At 37.0% G+C, this 15,520-nt stretch overlaps 1 protein-coding gene across 1 annotated transcript in view; it reads right to left on the reverse strand.

Annotated features, from left to right (window-relative positions):
• Nucleotides 1-15,520, reverse strand: part of adcy1a (adenylate cyclase 1a) — a 554,748-nt gene that overhangs the window by 59,180 nt on the left and 480,048 nt on the right. Inside the window, exon 14 of the mRNA XM_028803971.2 lies at nt 10,992-11,118. Coding sequence (XP_028659804.1) covers nt 10,992-11,118 — 127 coding nt within the window. The remainder of the gene's footprint in view (nt 1-10,991; nt 11,119-15,520) is intronic.

Below are 15,520 nucleotides of genomic sequence, written 5' to 3' on the forward strand. Positions count from 1 at the left end.
CCAGTTTTATGCCAGTCACGCAAGTATATGAGTTCCTCAGGGTTCTGTTCTTGGCCCTCTGCTTTATGCCTTAGCCATATTTGAGTAGCTTTGGTTAATCATATTTACTTAGATGCTACCCCAGATTTATTTCAGTGTTAAAAGTGGATATTCATCAGAGATCTCTCAGCTTATGACTGCCTTAAAAAATCAGTGCTGAATGTAGCACAACTCTTGTACATTAAACTGAACAAAATAGAAATTACGTTATTTGTCAATAAAACTCATCTTAAGTCATTGTAATTGATGATATTATTTGACCTTTTGTCTTATGCAAGAAAAATTAGGGTCAATTTTTCAACTAACATAAGTCACATTAATAAAGTTTTGTTACTTCCACATCCACAACATGTCTCCTGCCAGTCTGTTACTGTTTCATTGTTATACTGAGAGACTTATCCAGACTTCCATCAATGACTTCTGTAACTCTGAGATGGCAGCTATTTTTCGTAATATACAGTCTTGGCTCCAGCTATTTCAAAACGTTTCTGTACATATCTTTACCTTTCAGTCTTCAACAAATCCTTGTGTCTTCAAGGATGCAATTAAAAAAAAAGTTTTGCTAATCATGTAAAACTTTAAAAGGCCTTGCAATGGACAATATTAGTAAACTTGTGCCTCGCTGATGTTCTCAGTCTTGTTATGAGCCAATCTAACTTATGCTTTATAGAAGATATAGTCTTCAACATTATTGTACCAATAATCTGGAGTAATCAGGGTTTTTGTTGCAAAGAATTTTGCAGAACAAGGGTGATGCTTCTTTCTTTCTTTTTTTAGATTAAAAATAGTTGGTCGTTACTGTTATTGTTATCATATTAAGGCAAATTTTAGCAAAAATCTATTTTATGGCCAAGTGCTCACTGGTTTAATATACATTTATGATTCTGAGTTCTCTGTACAATTATGAATTAGGTCTTAGAAAATCAAAAAGGATAAAAACGAATGTTTACATTTTTCTTTCTCTAACATTTTCATTTAGATGATGCATCCTTGACTTCTTTTAACTTATACAATATACAGGTGCTGGTCATAAAATTAGAATATCATGACAAAGTTGATTTATTTCAGTAATTCCATTCAAAAAGTGAAACTTGTATATTAGATTCATTCATTACACTCAGACTGATGTATTTCAAATGTTTATTTCTTTTAATGTTGATGATTATAACTGACAACTAATGAAAGTCCCAAATTCAGTATCTCGGAAAATAGGATATTGTGATAAGATTCAATATTGAAGACACCTGGTGCCACAGTCTAATCAGCTAATTAACTCAAAACACCTGCAAAAGCCTTTAAATGGTCTCTCAGTCTAGTTCTGTAGGCTACACAATCATGGGGAAGACTGCTGACTTGACAGTTGTCCAAAAGACGACCATTGACACCTTGCACAAGGAGGGCAAGACAGAAAAGGTTGTTGCTAAAGAGGCTGTCTGTTCACAGAGCTCTGTGTCCAAGCACATTAATACAGAGGCAAAGGGAAGGACAAGATGTGGTAGAAAAAAGTGTACAAGCAGTAGGGATAACCGCACCCTGGAGAGGATTGTGAAGCAAAACCCATTCAAAAATGTGGGGGAGATTCACAAAGAGTGGACTGCAGCTGGAGTCAGTGCTTCAAGAACCACCACGCACAGACGTATGCAAGACATGGGTTTCAGCTGTCGCATTCCTTGTGTCAAGCCACTCTTGAACAAGAGACAGTGTCAGAAGCGTCTCACCTGGGCTAAAGACAAAAAGGACTGGACTGCTGCTGAGTGGTCCCAAGTTATGTTCTCTGATGAAAGTAAATTTTGCATTTCCTTTGGAAATCAAGGTCCCAGAGTCTGGAGGAAGAGAGGAGAGGCACAGAATCCACATTGCGTGAGGTCCAGTGTAAAGTTTCCACAGTCAGTGATGGTTTGGGGTGCCATGTCATCTGCTGGTGTTGGTCCATTGTGTTTTCTGAGGTCCAAGGTCAACGCAGCAGTCTACCAGGAAGTTTTAGAGCACTTCATGCTTCCTGCTATTGACGAACTTTATGGAGATGCAGATTTCATTTTCCAAAAGGACCTGGCACCTGCACACAGTGCCAAAACTACCAGTACCTGGTTTAAGGACCATGGTATCCCTGTTCTTGATTGGCCAGCAAACTCGCCTGACCTTAACCCCATAGAAAATCTGTGGGGTATTGTGAAGAGGAAGATGCAATACGCCAGACCCAACAATTCAGAAGAGCTGAAGGCCACTATCAGAGCAACATGGACTCTCATAACACCTGAGCAGTGCCACAGACTGATCGACTCCATGCCACGCTGCATTGCTGCAGTAATCCAGGCCAAAGGAGCCCCAACTAAATATTGAGTGCTGTACATGCTGATACTTTTCATGTTCATACCTTTCAGTTGGCCAACATTTCTAAAAATCCTTTTTTTGCATTGGTCTTAATTGATATTCTAATTTTCCGAGATACTGAATTTAGGACTTTCATTAGTTGTCAGTCGTAATCATCAACATTAAAAGAAATAAACATTTGAAATACATCAGTCTGTGTGTAATGAATGAATCTAATATACAAGTTTCACTTTTTGAATGGAATTACTGAAATAAATCAACTTTGTCATGATATTCTAATTTTATGACCAGCACCTGTATGTGGTACAACTTATCCTCTATAACCATCTTCCTAGGTTCCTATTGTCATTGTGGTAATAATTTGAATGAGGCATATTACACTTCTGTTTATCGAGAAGGGTCTGGCTGCAGTTCTCCAGCAGTAGACCACCCTGTGGCTGCTCCAGCCACAGGACTGTGTGTCATCGTCCTGTACCAAGACACTTCAGACCTCCAGCCATAGGCTACTAAATGACTTCACAGGGTCCTGTGACTGGGGCAGCCACAGAGGGGTCTGCTGCTAGAGGTCTGCAGCCAGACTGTGTTGGGTGTTTCTCAGGTACTCAAGGCTAGCAGAGAAATATCAGTCTTCCACTGTATACAGGGTTCAAGGTTCTTTTATTTGCCATTTGTACATAAAACCAACAGTCAAAGCACATTGGAATTCTTGTGCAGAGGTCTGTCCGAGTCATAGAAAAACATTTAAAAAATTAAAAAGCAGTAAAACAAAATAATAAATAATGTAGATTATACCAGCACTATACAGAAAGGTGGTAATATCTACACAAAAGAAAAATACAATATATTGTAGGTATTGCCCAGTTAAAATATTGCACATTTTTCACTTGTCATTTACATGATAAGTGAAGTGAGGTAGTGTGAGGTTATTACACATATTCAATAATTTTGTTTTGCCATTAGTCTGACTGTGGCGGGGAAAAAGCTATTGAAAAACCTTGTTTTGTGAGAGATGATGCTGTCCGCTCTGCTGTGTCTCAGATTATACATACAGTTTTTGTGTCTGAGCAGAGAGTGAGCTGGATGGAGTGAGTCCCTGATAATTCCCTCTGCTCTTTTCCGACAACGATGTGCGTACATAAAGTCCATGGAAGGAAGTTTTGTCCCTATGATCCTCTCCGCAGTTTTTATGACTCTTTGCAAAGCCTTCCTCTCTGCCTGTGTGGTGTTCCCATACCAGACAGTGACGCCTGTGGTGAGAATGCTCTCTATCAGTCCTCTGTAGGCCTGGGTGAGAGGGCAATGGTTCAGGTCGCCTCTCCTTGAGCAGCCGTATAAAATATAGCCTTTGCTGGGCTTTTTTCACTGTGGCTGTGGTGTTAAAAGAGTCCAGCTCAGGTCTGATGTAACCTGCAATCCCAGGAATCAGTGGCTGTCGGCCCTCTCCACCTTAGTCTCTTTGATGATAAGAGGCTGTAGAGGGGAAGGATTCTTCCTGAAGTCCATTATTATTTCTTTGGTCTTATCTATGTTGAGGTCATTCTCCTCTCCGTAGACAAGAATGTTGTTTACCATGGTCCTCTACCCTGACTCGTTCCCCCCCTTGATGAGCCCCAAGATAGTGGTATCATCAGCATATTTAATGACAATGGTGTTGTCCTGGGTGGAGACACAGTCATAAGTGTACAGAGAGAAAAGTTTGGGGCTAAGGCAACAGCCCTGTGGGGATCCTGTGCTAATTGTGAGATCAGCAGACACCCGTCCTCCCATTCTCACCACCTGTGGTCTATCTGTCAAGAAGTCCAGGATCCAGTTGCAGGTGGGAGTTGGGACGCCGAGGTCTGTCAGCGTCTTGATCAGTTTTCCCGGGCGGATAGTATTGAAAGCAGAACTGTAGTCCAGGAAAAGCATCCTGGCATATGTTCTGCTACTTTCCAGGTGTTGCAGAATGTGATGTAGGGCTATTGCTACCGCATCATCCGCTGATTGATTGGGGCGGTAGGCAAACTGGAGGGGGTCAACAGTGTCCAGGACCATATGGTTGATGTGCGTGAGAACCAATTTTTCTAGACATTTCATAGCGACTGGTGTGAGTGCCACTGGCCTGAAGTCGTTTAGAGTAGATGTGTCCGATCTTTTAGGGACTGGTAAAATGGTGGAGGATTTAAAAATACGGGGGACTACTGCCTGGGATAATGACAGGTTGAAAATGTCAGCATACACACCAGCTAATTGGTCTCCACAGTCCCTCAAAACTCTGAGGAAGAACTCCATCGGGTCCACCGCCTTGTTGGGGTTCACCTTCTTCAGGGCTTTCAGGACCTGTGTGTGTGTCACCTGAAAGGCAGTGTCTGTGGGGTCACAGGGGGCCTTTAAGGGTGTATCTGTATTCAGCCTGTCGAACCTGGCATAGAAGGTGTTTAGGCTGTCTGGAAGGGAGACATCTCGGAGATCTGTAGTTGTTGTGATTCTTCTGTAGTTTGTGACAGATTGAATTCCCCGCCACATACTGTGCATGCTGTATACAACTAAAACCACTAATTACTTTGCTATTGGATACTTATAATACAGTAATCCCTCCTCCATCGCGGGGGTTGCGTTCCAGAGCCACCCGTGAAATAAGAAAATCCGCGAAGTAGAAACCATATGTTTATATGGTTATTTTTATATTGTCGTGCTTGGGTCACAGATTTGCGCAGAAACACAGGAGGTTGTAGAGAGACAGGAACGTTATTCAAACACTGCAAACAAACATTTGTCTCTTTTTCAAAAGTTTAAACTGTGCTCCATGACAAGACAGAGATGACAGTTCCATCTCACAATTAAAAGAATGCAAACATATCTTCCTCTTCAAAGGAGGAAGGAGCACAGAATGTCACATAGATAGAGAAAACAATCTCTAGCAAACAAATCAATAGGGCTGTTTGGCTTTTAAGTATGCGAAGCACCGCGGCACAAAGCTGTTGAAGGCGGCAGCTCACACCCCCTCCGTCAGGAGCAGGGGGAAAGACAGAGTTTGTTTTTCAGTCAAAAATCAATACGTGCCGTTCGAGCTTTTAAGTATGCGAAGCACCGTGCAGCTTGTCGTTTCAGGAAGCAGCTGCACAAAAGATAGCAACGTGAAGATAATCTTTCAGCATTTTTAGACGAGCATCCGTATCGTCTAGGTGTGCGAACAGCCCCCCTGCTCAATCCCCATACGTCAGGATCAGAGAGTCAGCGCAAGAGAGAGAGAAAAGTAAGCAATCTAGCTTCTCAGCCATCTGCCAATAGCGTCCCTTGTATGAAATCAACTGGGCAAACCAACTGAGGAAGCATGTACCAGAAATTAAAAGACCCATTGTCCGCAGAAATCCGCGAACCAGACAAAAAATCTGCGATATATATTTAAATATGCATACATATAAAATCCGTGATGGAGTGAAGCCGCGAAAGGCGAAGCGCGATATAGCGAGGGATCACTGTAATAAGATTTTGTATTGAAATTGTCTAGGGGGCATAGAAAAAAGCTCAAGATACCATTTTGTGAATAGGCTGCTTGTGCTATTCTTAAGTGTACACACAATAGTTATTGCAGTAAACTTGCTACAAAAGCAGACATTCTCTTGTTATTGAGTAGTTAGGCTATGATTTCTGACTATATACAATTAATGCTTCCCAGACCTTAAATGATGACATGAAGAATAGTTGGTGTTTTAAATATGGGTGAAAAACATTAAACAACTTTGCCCTGACACTTAACACTAATTGAGTAAAATAACTGTTAATTACTATTTAAAATAAGTCATAAAGTGTCATAAATATAAAAGGATCCTTGCTGTATAAAGTATGCATTCAAATTAAAATCAACAACCAACATTAAAATCACTAACCAGCATGCCTTTGCTTCAATTATCTCTACTTCACTATTTAAACATTTTATTTAGATTTACTGTATACTTAAATCTTGCATGTGAAAACTAGCAAGACATGTTACTTGTGTGCCAGTAGGTGAGAAGATTAATAGAGGTTTGATATATGCTACAACAAGAAATTTAAAAAAACAAGACTGGTTTAAAATTGACATATTTTTAATCCTCAGCAAATACTAAGCATCCAACTTATCATGGCAGTGTTACTTCACACAAGTGAATTCCAAATTATTGAAGCAGCTCATTATTGTATCTGGTTCCTTAATTCCAAGGAGCACTGTGATAAAATCTTTTTTTAAGTGAATTAACACTACATTTACAAGTCCCTAATCATATCAAATAAAAACAATAGAATTTTTCTGTGTTAAAAATGCAGTTGCCAAGATACTTTTTCCACAAGCTGAAACTCATTTAACCCCAAAGCTTACAGATATTCCCAGATGTTTCATAAAGTTTGAATGAACATGCTGATAAATGGTTTTATTTCATTAATACAGTATCACACTTTTAAACTAGTTGACAGTGGTGGTGTCCAGAAGGATTTAAATATGTAAATATGTTAACCATACTAAATTGTGTCTAGAAGAACAACAATTCTAAAAATTAAACTTCATCAAAGTTTATCTTGGTCAGGGATACTAGGGCCTAGTCTTGGAACCAGACCTGTGGATGGTGTTCATCAGCAAAGTCCTGGTAGTGAGGAGTACAAGACTCACATTGTACTGTTAGGTTTAGCTAAAAATACAGCATTGCATACATTAATTGGATGGACTCAGACTTACTAGAATTTGGTTATAGAAATTGGCTGTTGAGGTCATTTTGTAATTTGTAATTTTGTGGTGGAAAATGAAGCAAGGTTTTGTAAGGGAAATTCTGGCCTAAAAATGATTAGCATCACCAACACCCAAACCATTGGCTCCAGAATCATACTATTCAATGAGTGTAGTATATCTCCTCTGCCATAGCTTTCCCAAGAAAAGACCCTAGATTAGTGTGGGGATACTTTAAATTTCTAGCTAGGCAGCGTAAACTTGCAGTTGGGAATGTAGGTGATAGGGTCACCTTAGTGCAACAGGGAGTTTTTAACAGAAAGACTTTGACAGTTGTTTTTGGAAAGACACTTATCAACATAAAATCTTTTGGTTTGTTTAGGAAAGTTGGTTTGGGTCCTCAAAACAGTATTGCCTACTGAATGTATAGTTTTAATGAAGATATCAGTGTTCTTCAGATGAATGAAGATACCTGACAATTATTATTATAATTTTGCATTTTTATATTAGTTTTTATTTCTATATTTTTTCCGACTTTAATTGGAAATTCAATTTCATTTTAGTTTTTCTTCATCATGTATTTTTAGTTTTTATTTAACAAAGACATTTCTGTTTTATTTTTATATCTATTAGCTTCAGTTTTAGTTTTAGTAAATATGGTATGGTTACAAAGCTACCATGGAGTTTAGTTTTGTTTGACAATCAGACAGAACTGTACACTTAACAGGTTTCGATATAATATTTAATTTTAATGTTCTTGGAAGCTTATTAAACTACATGGTTTACTATCTGGTTTTGTTTTTGTCTGCTTAAAATAAGCATAATCAAAACTGGATAATGAATATGAATAATTTTATCATTTTTAAAATATTTTCTATGTCATTTATGCTGAACAAATGTACGCTGACTGTTGGTACTTTCCATCTTTTCGTTTTCTTCCCCAGAATGGGCCAATTTGTAATGAAAATTAGGTGAATTTCAAGGTTTGAGGGTTTTATTTACTGTAAATGTCTACAGCACACAACATATCCTACTCTAAGACAATGTGCTTAAAATGAATGCCTTCAATACTGCATTTAAAAATATCCCATACTGGGCTTTTTTATTTCTACCTGCCATACTGATCTTTGATTCCATCTCAGCTGCATACAATTAATAGACAGAATTTTGTCACCTGCAGGCCTGAAAAGATATAAAAAATCAGAAAATAGATTTTACTGTGTTCTGACAGGTGTGATCATGAAAATCATGGGGGCTTAGGAAAAACAGGGCTTTTAGGCTTAGTGCAGACCCTACTTAGCTCTGTTGAGGGAAACAAAGAAAAACTACCATGTAGTGTCAAGGTTAGGGGTAGTAAGACTTGAATAGTCCATGCTAAGAAACAGTAAACCCTTAATGAGTAGAGTAAAAGTAGGTAGTAAAAGTATGGACGACCACAAAATGACAGAAACTGTATCTGAGACTAGGAACAATATATACACTTTTAAAACCCGTTTTTTTCCAGAGCAGGAGTGCAGGAAACCTGGAGTCTACCCTGCAGGTTTGGATGTAAGGCAGGAAAATTCTCGGGTATGCAATACAGCATGTATGATATGGCTGATGTTAAAAATGTTTTAAAAGAAAGAGAAGAATTGAAAAAAGATGGATGGATGGGACAAATATTTTAAAATATAATCCTACTACTTTGATTATTTTCACAATATGAGGTATTCTGAACTGTGAATGAAAACTAAAAAAAGATAAACTAATAAATATAGAATAAATACTAAAGCACATTAGTATATTTAGTTTTCATCAGTTGACAGACTCTCTTCGCCTACCTACCTGTAGTACAGTAGAGACATTGCCAACTCAGGAATTTTACAAGGTTTGTATTGCTTTGTTTTTAAATGACCTTTTAAAGCAGAAGTGACTGGTCAGCAACACTATGCTGATCTTGTATGTTGACCTTGTCAGTCTCTCGATTAGTGCCATTTTATTTTTACAAAGGATTTCTCCTGTGTGAAGTGGTAGGTGAATCATTGTCAACAAATGCAAACACCTGAGAAATAAACTGAAACGTTATTCACTTGTGATTTTTCTGTCCATACGGTAAAGGTTTTGTTGACCAGCACATTCCAACTTTAGGTGTTTGAATTACATCTTGATATACAACAAGTGCAAAGAAAGGTGGCAGCTCATCATAACGGACTTCAGACTCATATGCAGACTGGAATTTGGCTTAGTGTGTGCTGCTATTTAATAGTTGCTTGCATATACCATATCTTGGGCTCAGCTAGAATTACAGCTAACATGCTTTCATTAATGAACAGACCAGAACAGATATCTGTAATACTGCTCTTGAGCCCCAGAGATCCAGTGAACTGCAGCTTTGAAAGTTACCGAGCACATTCAAAGCAAAATCATCACCATGGTATGCTTCACTAACACTTGAACCAGAATCTATCATGCTGTCAGTATCAACTAGTGAAGAACTGTCACTGTTATAACACAGTAAATTGCTTTCTATTTCACACACTTTATGTGACAGTGTCCAACTTCTTGTGTCACCGCAAACGCTGTGTGAACACTTGCCCTCTGTCATCAGCCACCATTCACTGGGCGGCTTGTGGTGGATTACTTTCTGTTGTAGAATGAAAAGTTACAAGGGTTAAAGATTAACGGCAAGAATATTTATTGAAAAATGACAACAAAAAGTATTTTTAGTAAATTATTCTTATTTCAGTTAGTCTTTCCAGCCACTTTAATAGATTTGTTTAGTTTTAGTCTTTCATTTCAGTTTTATTCAGTTTTATTAACTATTTTATTTTGGTTTATGAAAATGTTTTTTTAATAATAGTTTCAATTTTGATTTTAGTTTTCATTAATTACAATAATCTTGATACCTGGAGAAGTAGGTAATATTTTAATGTCATAATATTGTCAGTCCCACTTAACTAGATTTTCTTATGCTCATACAAATAAAGCATCAGAACAAATATTCCACATGTAACTACAGTTTCATTCCCCAACAGCAGACAAGCAAGCAAACTTAAAAACAAAAAACTGGAGATTCATCATATTCACATAATTCATGAGAATGATTACTTTTGTGAAATCTGGTACTATTAATTTGTCTTGATTGACCTGTTCCCTAATACTAGTAGTCTAACCTCATCTCAGTCACCTAATGATAAGGTTCTGTCACATGACTCTCGATTTATAGTCTAAAGTAGAGCAGGTTGATTTTACAAGTTTATTTTATGGCTTTCTTTTGACTCCCTTTCCTTTACCCTCTTTAGCATGTGTGTGTGTTTTTGTGTAAGCCAATCATGTGTGATGAATTCATGTTTTTAAAACTTCCTTATCAAATTTGTTTCATTTTTGGAATCTTGAATATTTATTTTAATTGATTTATTATTTTTATTTTAACTTTGGTGACATCATCTTGTGTTTTGTATATTTGCGCCCTAGTTTGTAGCTAACTCCGCATGGCTGTGGCCATATTGTTTAAAGGTGCTGTGCCATTTGCTGGTTACATAAAGCAGAGATCATGTGAATCTCTATATCCTTAGGTTCCATCTATGTCAGATACTGCCATGCACTATTTTGTTATTTGAGCACTGGATGCATTTTAAAACAGAAAAACAACACACAGTGTTAGTGAAAGTTATGGTAAAAAAAATCACTGTGAGGACCATCATTTACTTTGAACTTTTATATAATGTTTTTTGGACATCAGTTTTGGTTTGTCTGTTACGGTTTTCTGGTCCTGGATTGTTTAAAGTCTATGTATTTACTGGCTTCTTTTGCCACCTCTTTGGACATCTTTTTTGGATACAAAATAACAATTCTGAACACATGTCCTATCTCGTACTCATAACAAATGTGCCATGAAAATAATTTTAAAAAACACATTTTTAAGTGGGATGCTCAGCTTGAACAGTTTAGCATACTTTCTTACCTGAACAGCCCAGAGATAGTCCAACCGTAACTTAAGGTCCAGTTGTCTAGAGTGAAGAGCCAATGCACAGAAGAACAGCAAGATTGCTAAGATAGGTTCATATCCTCGTAAGTAAAATGATCCTCCCCTTTAAAAAAATAATCATAACTACTTCAGACACATAAATGTAAACATTTTATATTGTATTAAGTTTTTGCGTAGGCAAGAGTAAAGTAATTTTTATTTTCAGCTGTCACAATTAACACAGCAAACTTTCAGAAAAATATATTAATATTATTAAAGGAAACAATTAATTTGTCCATTCATTTTCTGAATCCAATTTTTTCCATTACAACGTCACATTGTATTAGAGTGTATATTAGCATTACAAGGCACAAGGGAAAAAAATCTTTAATGGGCACACTGGCCCAGTGACTCTGTTATCATGTACCACTTTAGAATTTCTAATTAGCTTGACTGTACCTTTAATTGATTTAAGAGGAATCAATTTAGAAATTCTATATGGCCAAAACGTGGTAAATAAGGGTAATCTGAATGTGTTTGTGTTTTGTAAATGCGGAAATTCAGGTTAGGTGGCTGTTGTAAAGAAAAGTCTTAACAGAAGTTTATACAGAGTTTAAAGATGCCACTAATAACACATATTAAAGTATCATTATGGTGATGTGTAGCTTGCACATTGCCTGTTAAAAGGACTGGATTAACCATTAAGCAAAATAAGCATGTGCTCAAGACATCAAGGGAAGGGGGGAACCACAGAAATTTCCCATTGCTGGATTTACCATGGACCATATGGTGCAAAACCGAAAAATAAAGATTATTTTTCATCTTACTGTAAATTTTGTTTCATTTTGAAAAATAACATTTTATTATTATTGTTTATGTATTGTTTATATTTGTAATTTTTGTTATTGTTTATATTTTAAATTAGATATATATGGGGGCACCAAAATCTTTTAAGTGCATAGGACCTCTAAAGGTCTTAATCCAGTCCTGCCATTAAACCAACTGTACTCTTTTTTGATGCCATTCTGAACAGTATACTCAGTCCATGTATAAATATTCTGGTCCTGATTAAATTTATTTAGAGTGGTGGATACCTGCAGTCGAACAAAGCATCACACTGTGCAAGGCAAATCAAATTTAAACTTTAAGGATTTTATTGATTTATATTTACACAAATTTGTTTTATCAGATATCTTTACTATACATTGACAAAAATGAAGATCACCTAGAAACAAAAAGGTTAACTTTTTTGAAAAAGCCAGACACATTTACACTAACATATTTATTTACAGCTGTCAAACAGCCAAACACACAAATAAAGCTTTGAGATACTGGTAAAAAAAGATTAATATGAGTAGAAAGCAAAACCCATGTAGACAAGGTGATAACAGGTAAACCCATCACAGTAACTGGGCAATGAAATACATTTAGAGGTCTGTAGAGCTCTGCATTGTTGTGCCCCCAAAACTGAAATTGCAATATACCTTATTGTAGAACATGACATTTCATAAGCAAACTAGCCTATTTCTTTCATGATGGCTCTGAGCTCAAGAACATTGAGTCTATGAGGTAGCAATACTAATGACAATGCTACCCATCTTATAAGCAGTTTTATACAAAATTTCTGACAGATGGATAGAGAGATGGCTGGTGTAAAAGTTCTTTGTAGTATCACAAGTTCATATCGGGCAAATGATAATAGTTTATCTAGGATACTGGGAAATACAGTTTTCCTTAGTATTTCTTGTAACCTACATTTGGTTAAGAGTAACTACCACATCACACTGTTGGCTGGCTATAACAAAGTTTTAAGATCTAAATGACTTCTTGTTGGAATTCATCACTCTAGCCTTTAAAACTTTTTTTGGATCTAGATCCCTGGACAGAACTGAACAGTTTAAGAACCCAGCCATAGATCAATGTTCCTGTTTTCACTGTTGGACCAGAGACTCTTGTTTTGTTGCTGAGCTAACTTTCCTGGACCCTTAAAAAGTAGGTGCTTGGAAGTACTTTTGAAATGAGCCACCAGGCAGACAAAGGTTCAAGACATACAGTACATATGTAGACCAAGAATCGCAGCAAGTTTTTATTTTTGTACTGTTTTGTTTGTACTTTGTGCTTCTCTGTTACAAGAACAATAAATAACTATATATTTTAATACCAAATATTAACTTAAGAGTTTGTGCATTATCATTAATTAGTATAATCTAATATTTAGAATAGGGCAACAAGTAGTCTGAAATGTATTTCACTAAAAGGACTAAGGGTTAAATCATTTGGATATTGTCTGTTATAATGACTCTGTCTCTGGGCCTATGCATGTGTTCTGAACAATGCTAAAATAGAATTAAAAGTTTCATCACAAAAATAAATTATCAAATACCTCATGAGTCAGTCTTTTTTATTCAGTACAACACTCAAACAAGCTGAATAACCAACCATTAGTCTATGTGAAAATTATGGCAAAACCCTAGAAGCTCTGACTTTCAGTGTCATGAAAGTGTTCTGTTTTTGCTGTTCTCCCACATATTTTAACATACTTTGTTGAGACAAGATGTAGATGATAGAAATAAGTTCTGACAAAAGTTAAGGTGCCACATTTCAAAAGTCAGTGTACTGAATAGTGTCAGGCAAGTAAATCTTTGACCAATACCAGAAAACTCATATCCACATGGAGGTTCATCCTGTCCTCTGCAAAAGGTGTCCTTGAGTGGTACATGCTAGGTACACCTGGTCTTAATGAACTGTAATTCATATACTAATGGATCCATTATGGTATGAAATTACTAAAAGCAATATTTTGTGTGTACATAAATGCTATTCTAAAATGAATTTTGTAAGACTTGGAAAAACATTACAGATGCATTTGTCCTTTTTCTTGTATTTTATTAATTTCTGTTTTGCCTTTATGTTTACAAAAATGTTCAAGTATATGTTAAGACCTGTGAGGCATGTAGAAAAGTAGGGAAAGAACAATAAATAGCTTCCCAGGAGGTTTGCCTCAAACATTACCTATTCCCAAATGATCATGTACCTATTATGTATCAGCTGATTTTATCACAGATGTTCCTCCATGAAAGGGTTAGAACACCGTTTTATTTGTCATTGATAAATTGTAAAAGCTTCTCTTTTAATTCCCTTCCTGTCATGATCTGGGGCCTCATGTATAAACAGTGTGTATGCACAAAACATTTTGCGTACACTCATTTCCAAACTCATCGAGATGTATAAAAACTAAACATGGTGTAACGCTACGCACATTTTCACTGCATATTTCTGCTCGGTTTTGTAAACAGGCGGCACACAGTGTCAAAGCAGTGCTACTGTTTCTGTGTGGTTTCCCTTTCTTTTTTAGAAAGAATGTTCCAACTACCATGGCTGCTTTAGCATTGTTAAAAGACATTGCAAATGGAAGAATTAGAAGAGAACACGTATTTAGAGATCATACTGATTTCTTGTCCTATAATGATGACTGGCTTCTAAGTCGATTTAGATTTCCAGAAGCTATCCTCTTGGAGCTGTGAGTTGAACTAGGCCCAGCTTTACAACAGCAGAGTTTGAGGAATTGTGCTCTACCTGTTCCTTTGCAAATTCTGTCCACTCTCCACTCTGGTTTTTAGCCACAGGAGCTTTTCAACATGAACTGTCTCACCAATCAGGTATTTCTCAGTCATCACTGAGTTGCACCATGCCAGCTGTATGGAATAGTATTATCTGCTTCTCATCCAGATATATAAGATTTCCTTACACTGTGGTTGAACAGGCAAACATCAAAGCGGAATTCACACTAATGTCCAGTTTTCCAAATGTAATCAGAGTAGTTGACTGCAGGCACATTGCTATAAAGGTGCTTTCACAGGTTGAATTTGATAATGTTAATAGAAAGCATTTCCACTCTGTTAATGTGCAAATTATCCGTGATGCGAAAATGCGTCTCATTAATGTTGTGATGAGATGGCATGGGTCAACTTATGATTCATTTATTCTGGTGTTGGGAACAAATTTGATAATGGTGTTCTGTGTGAGGGCTAGCTTTTCGGTAAGATAAAACATTTATTATTACCCCTTTGGTCAAAATTGTAAGTTATCTGTATGATGTAACCATATAACACAATTGCTTAGGTGACAATGGGTACCTGCTTAAGACATGGCTTCTCACCCCGTTTGTCCACCCACTGACTGAACAAGATCAACGTTATAATCATTCCACTCTTAGACCTGGGCAGTGGTAGAATGTGCTATAGGGCAGCTTAAGGTCTGTTAGTGTTGCCTGGATAAGCCTGGTGGAGTGCAGCTCTATAGTCCACAGAAAGTGCGCCGCATGGTGCAAGCATGTACTGTTCTACATAATGTGGCACACAATCGTGGCTTGCCTATACCTGAAGAGACATGGTATGACGAACCTGACCCACCAAATGATCGGCCAAATCGGACAGTGTTACAACTTCATTTCAATGTAATTAGCAGCATGTAAAAACAGGTGTAGCATTTATTTTCAATCAGTAAATTTGATTTGTAGTCAATAT

Source organism: Erpetoichthys calabaricus, chromosome 6, assembly GCF_900747795.2.
Source record: "Erpetoichthys calabaricus chromosome 6, fErpCal1.3, whole genome shotgun sequence".
In the NCBI taxonomy this organism is placed as follows: Eukaryota; Metazoa; Chordata; class Cladistia; order Polypteriformes; family Polypteridae; genus Erpetoichthys; species Erpetoichthys calabaricus.